The sequence below is a fragment of the Pangasianodon hypophthalmus genome, chromosome 10 (assembly GCF_027358585.1).
Source record: "Pangasianodon hypophthalmus isolate fPanHyp1 chromosome 10, fPanHyp1.pri, whole genome shotgun sequence".
Classification (NCBI taxonomy): Eukaryota; Metazoa; Chordata; class Actinopteri; order Siluriformes; family Pangasiidae; genus Pangasianodon; species Pangasianodon hypophthalmus.
The window spans coordinates 904,753-911,457 of record NC_069719.1 but is presented as its reverse complement, the minus strand read 5'-3'; the positions used below and the strand labels follow the sequence as shown (position 1 = coordinate 911,457).

The 6,705-nt window shown below is 38.2% G+C and overlaps 1 protein-coding gene across 2 annotated transcripts in view; it reads right to left on the bottom strand.

Annotated features, from left to right (window-relative positions):
• Positions 1-5,267, bottom strand: part of ttc27 (tetratricopeptide repeat domain 27) — an 82,330-nt gene extending 77,063 nt beyond the window's left edge. Inside the window, exons 1-2 of one of the 2 annotated variants that reach the window (XM_053237601.1) lie at positions 4,951-5,267; positions 594-771 (exon numbers count right to left, since the gene is read on the bottom strand). In XM_053237601.1, coding sequence (XP_053093576.1) covers positions 594-771; positions 4,951-5,047 — 275 coding nt within the window. In that variant the 5' untranslated portion in view covers positions 5,048-5,267. Of the gene's footprint in view, positions 1-593; positions 772-4,391; positions 4,612-4,950 lie in introns of those variants that run through there. The other variant, XM_053237602.1, reaches the window with a different exon arrangement.
• Between the last annotated feature and the right edge of the window lie 1,438 nt (positions 5,268-6,705).

Genomic DNA, 6,705 nt, shown 5'->3' with positions numbered 1-6,705 from the left:
AAACTGATTTTTTTTTTCATTTTTGCTTTTATTATTTGCTTTACTTTTATTTTTAAATTATTTTAATTTTCGTACATTTACTCTACTTTTTACTCCCTTTTTTTATCTTGTATATTGTTATTTTTTGTTTCAGTTTATTTCAGATTATTATTTGTCTATTTCTCCTACGTTATTTTCGACAGCATTTTGTTGATTTCTGTTTTTACTCCACACTGTAAAACAATCTGAGCTGCATTTTAAATGTATATTACTTTAATTTTTTAATTTTAAGCTCATTTTCTGTTAAAAATGATGCGTTGGTATTGTATAGATGGCTGGGAAATACGTTAACGTTTAATTAAAAGACATTACACTTTTCTGCGAGTATCTATAGCACTTTACATGAATTCATTTTATAAGTTACAATCTGTGTATTTATTTAATGGAAAAAAAATAAAAATAAATATAAGATAAATAAAAATAGAACTGAAACCACTGCTTTGTGTTACTGCCTGTGTTTTGTTAGCAAACTGATATAAGCTTTATATCTGAATTGTGCTGACGCGGCCACATCGACACACACCTACACAATTCTACTTGTCTTGTTGTGTTACCTGTCCCTCTTGGTTTCTTCTTCGCTGGTGCTCAGGTAGGTGATGATGCGTCTCTGCAGGTACGACTCGATGCTCTCGTCCTGCTCCGGGTCTCCAGAGAGCATCTCCAACACCGGCACGCTGAGCAACACGGCCTCGAAATCACCCTCAAACACGCGCTGTAGCAGAGGACCTCCATCTGAAACACACACACACACACACACACACACACAAACACACACACATACACACACATACACACACAGTGTAAAATCAGATACAGCCTGCATTTCATTCAAGAGATACATGTGAAGAATTCCTGTTTTTTTTCCCCAGAAACATTCCTTACTTGATGTTCTATTAAATTAACACCTCAGCAGATTATTTATATTTATTTTATTTTATTTATTTAAATCTCTACTGTTTATCTTTTAGAGTTTTATTCAGAATCATTCTCAGAACAAATCTAATAAACGAGTCAGATACACAAACGCGTCACGTCGTAGCACATCCAACAGTGTCATAATCATATAGAGCTACCTACGCCACCCAATCAGAATCCACCGTACCATCCCTGTGTCTTCAGACCAATCAGAAACCAGCCCAAGGTCTTAACCATCTCCACCAACCAATCAGAATCCACCATAACATCCTAACCATCTCCACCAACCAATCAAAATCCACCATAAAATCCTAACCATCTCCACCAACCAATAAGAATCCACCATAGCATCCTAACCATCTCCACCAACCAATCAGAATCCACCATAACATCCTAACCATCTCCACCAACCAATCAGAATACACCATAATATCCTCCATTTCCACCAACAAATCAGAATCCACCACAATATCGTAATCATCTCCACTAACCAATCAGAATCCACTATAACATCCTAACCATCTCCACCAACCAATCAGAATCCTTTGAATTAGCTGGTGATCTTTTTTGCATCATTATTTTTTTTACTCTAGTCTTTATATTTGTTGCATCTTTTCATATGGTGTTACAATTGAGCTACAACTGCTGCTTTACACAAAAATTATCACTATTTTACTTTATAATTACATGCTTTTTTTTTTACATAGGACACGATGATGACTCCAAATTTGTCATAAATAAGGAACTTCGAGAAGCTGCCTTCTGAAAATGTCTAATAAAAATTAAAATGCTGCTTCACGAGATAAAGTCTGTCTCCTACACAATGCAGCACAGAACGGGTTTTGGAGCAAAACATCTGGAAAGGAAGAGACGGAATCTCCAGGACAGGACAGACTCCATCTCTGAAATGACCAAGTCTATTTCTGGAATAGGAAGAACGTCCATCCCTCCATCCATACATCCATCAATCTTCAGTAAGGACTTTATCCCAGTCAGGATGGTGGCGGAGTCTATCTGAGGAATACTCAGTGCAAGCTCCAGTTCATCACAGAACATCACAACTATTCACTCAGGCAAATTTAGAGTTGCCAATCGAGCTACCGGCATGTTTCTGCTAAGTGGGAAGAACCCGGAGAACTAGGTGGAGACCCACACAGACACAGGGAGAACCTGCGAAACATGACAGTAACCTGAGCTCAGGATCAAACCAGTGACCCTGGAGCTCTGAGGCGGCAACATTACTCACTGTACCACCTTATGGGACAGGAATTGAGTTTGGAATTAGATACTAACTCCGGATTTACAGATTTTTATCTCCGGAATTACAGCCTCTCTCTCCGGAAGGACAGCCTCTCTCAACGGAAGGACAGCCTCTCTCAACGGAAGGACAGCCTCTCTCTCTCCGGAAGGACAGCCTCTCTCTCCGGAAGGACAGCCTCTCTCTCCGGAAGGACAGCCTCTCTCAACGGAAGGACAGCCTCTCTCAACGGAAGGACAGCCTCTCTCTCTCCGGAAGGACAGCCTCTCTCTCTCCGGAAGGACAGCCTCTCTCTCTCCGGAAGGACAGCCTCTCTCTCTGTCTCTGGAATTACAGACTTTAACTGCAAAAGTATAGACTATTTCTTTGGAATTACAGTGGAATGGGAAACAATCTCCAGAATGAAACAGACTCTATCTACACACACTATCCCTGGAAGTACAGACTTTATCTCCAGAACTGCACCTCCAAAATTCTGGACTGTATCTCTGGAAGTATGGACTCTAACTCAGGAATTACATATCCTTTCTCTGGAATTACAGACACTCTATCTATAGAATTACAGACTCTATCCCCAAAATTACAGACTCTATCTCCAGAATTACAGACTCTACCTCCGAAATTACAGACTCTGTCCTTGGAATTACAGACTTTAACTTCAAAGTGCCAGACTACATTGTCGGAATTATAGATTTTATCTCAGAAATTACAGACTCTTTCTCAGGAATTACAGACTCTATCTATGAAATTACAGACTCTATCTATGAAATTACAGACTCTATCTATGAAATTACAGACTCTGTCCTTGGAATTACAGACTTTAACTCCAAAGTACCAGATTACATTGCCAGAATTACAGATTTTTTCTCAGGAATTACAGACTCTCTTTGGAATTATGGACTCTATGTCCAGAATTATAAACTGTATCTCCGGAATGACAGCCTCTATCTCCTGAATTAAGAACTCTAACTCAGGAATTTTGGAGTCTATCACAGAATTACAAATCTATCTGGAATTACAGAATCTATTTCAGGAATTGCAGACCGGAGAGGGTACATCTCCAGAAAGAAATAGATTTCACCTGCAGAATTCTACACACTCTATGTTGAGAATTACAGACTCTGTCTCCAGAAATACAGACTTACATGCTTTAATTTAGGAATTACAGACTCTATCTCAGGAATTACAGCATAGGAGTGGGTACATCTCCAGAATGAAACAGACCTTATCTACAGAATTGTACAGACTCTATGTTGGGAATTGCAGACTATCTCCTGAATTACAGACTCCATCTCTGGAATCACCAGGTTTAGAACCCTAACCCTAACCCAAGTTCTTTCTCTGGAACTACAGCCTCCATCTCCAGAACTACAGACTCCATCTCCGGAACTACAGACTCCATCTCTGGAATCACCAGGTTTAGAACCCTAACCCTAACCCAAATTCTTTCTCTGGAATTACAGACTCCAGCTCCGGAACTACAGCCTCCATCTCCAGAACTACAGACTCCATCTCTGGAATTACCAGGTTTAGAACCCTAACCATAACTCAGACTATTTCTCTGGAACTACAGACTCCATCTCCGGAACTACACACTCCATCTACAGAAGTACAGACTCCATCTCCGGAATTACAGACTCCATCTCCGGAATTACAGACTCCATCTCCGGAATTACAGACTCCATCTCTGGAATTACCAGGTTTAGAACCCTAACCCTAACCCACATCCTTTCTCTGGAATTACAGACTCCATCTCTGGAACTACTGACTCTATCTCTGGAATTACAGGACAGGAGAAAGAGTGTGTGTTCAGAACTGGGAAGATTTTCTATCTCCAGAGTGTAAACGTTGCCTGAAAATGCTGTCCTCCTAATGAGCCGTGTTTTAAGTGGAACACAGAGCGATGGCAGAGACGATATTTTAAAGCGGTAATAACAGATATCGTGGTATATCATATAACTGATTATCGGTACGTCCCTAATCATGAGTCAGTCTGACTGTACAGGACGAGTTTCTAAAGGATGTTAACCATTTTAAAGGGCACCACAGTGAGCACATCGACCGCGAGGTAAACGCATCCTGCTCTCACAAAGACACTTTCTCGGACACGTTGCCTCGTTTAATCCCTAAAGCCTGCAAACGCGCGTCAGCATCGGCACACGACAAACCGCTCACATACCTTCGAGCGCAGGATCAGAGCGCAACATTCCTTCATTTCATCTCATTTCACTCCCTCAGCCTCAGCCTCAGCATCAGCATCATCCGTCTCCATAGCGAAGCATCTTTACAGACACGCTAAAAAAATTGCTTCCAAGAGACAATCGAACACCAGAAAAAGACAAGAGCACGAGCAAAACGCGCGAGGTGAACTCTGATAGGGAAATCTGACATGCACCGGATGTCGCGTCCTGCTTCCAGCTTCTTCTTCATCTTCATCTTCTCCTGCACAGTGCATGCTCAATTTTCCCTGCACGGATACTACAGATATAGGCTTGCGCACGCGCACACACACACACACACACACACACTCAAAACCCGACACACACACACACACACACACACACGATTCGGATGAAACATTAACATCATCTTTACACACATACAAAGATTTAGGAAACAACAACAACAACAACAACACCATCTCGACATGCCACACTGCCTCAGCATTCCCACTCTTCCCTGCGGTTTTCCCTTCCTAATTCCACTTTTATCCCTCCATCCTTCCCTCACTGTGTTACCTGTGGTGTTAAAGAAGCACTGTTTCCACTCGGATCTCTCTGTTTCCGTCAGGAATCCTCTGAGCACCGCCGCCTCCACCCGCACCGCCTGCTCCATTTCTCCTCCGCCTGGAACCCCGAGCTGCTCAAAGCGCCGCCGGAATGAACCCCGACTTTAATCAGCGCTGATTAACTTCAATCACCAGTTCCTCAGCAGCTCCTCTGCTCTGGATCTCCACGCTTTTCCTTCTCTCAATCCTGTTCCTGCTTCTTCCACATGTGCCACAAAGTGCCGTCAGTGCGCAGCCATGACAGCGCCGCAGTGCATCATGGGAAATGGAGTTTAACCGAAGCGGGTTCGGGAAGCGAGCAGAAAACGTGGAGTGGGCAAAAAAATAAAGTTAAAGTTAAACAATAAATTAATAAAATTTATTCAAATTTATTAATTTATGGAATATTTTGAAAAATATGAATATGAACATTTTTAACACGTTTTTTAATGCCCAATAAACAGCGAATGTTTATAGATTGTTGTCTTTTATTTTAAAGTAGGGTCAAATATTTTCATTGTTTATCTCTGTCTACATAAGAACACATGTGACGTAATAAAGCCTACATAAGAAGAAATAAGATGTACTAAAGCCTACATAAATATAAATAAGATGTACTAAAGCCTACATAAATATAAATAAGATGTACTAAAGCCTACATAAATATAAATAAGATGTAATAAAGCCTACATAAATATAAATAAGATGTACTAAAGCCTACATAAGTATAAATAAGATGAAATAAAGCCTACATAAATATAAATAAGATGTACTAAAGCCTACATAAGTATAAATAAGATGTACTAAAGCCTACATAAGTATAAATAAGATGTACTAAAGCCTACATAAGTATAAATAAGATGAAATAAAGCCTACATAAGTATAAATAAGATGAAATAAAGCCTACATAAATATAAATAAGATGTACTAAAGCCTACATAAGTATAAATAAGATGAAATAAAGCCTACATAAATATAAATAAGATGTACTAAAGCCTACATAAGTATAAATAAGATGTACTAAAGCCTACATAAGTATAAATAAGATGTACTAAAGCCTACATAAGTATAAATAAGATGAAATAAAGCCTACATAAATATAAATAAGATGTACTAAAGCCTACATAAATATAAATAAGATGTACTAAAGCCTACATAAGTATAAATAAGATGAAATAAAGCCTACATAAATATAAATAAGATGTACTAAAGCCTACATAAGTATAAATAAGATGTACTAAAGCCTACATAAATATAAATAAGATGAAATAAAGCCTACATAAGTATAAATAAGATGAAATAAAGCCTACATAAATATAAATAAGATGAAATAAAGCCTACATAAATATAAATAAGATGTACTAAAGCCTACATAAGTATAAATAAGATGTACTAAAGCCTACATAAGTATAAATAAGATGTACTAAAGCCTACATAAGTATAAATAAGATGAAATAAAGCCTACATAAGTATAAATAAGATGAAATAAAGCCTACATAAATATAAATAAGATGTAATAAAGCCTACATAAATATAAATGTGAAGTAATAAAGCCTACATAAGTATAAATAAGATGTACTAAAGCCTACATAAGTATAAATAAGATGAAATAAAGCCTACATAAGTATAAATAAGATGAAATAAAGCCTACATAAATATAAATAAGATGTAATAAAGCCTACATAAATATAAATGTGAAGTAATAAAGCCTACATAAGTATAAATA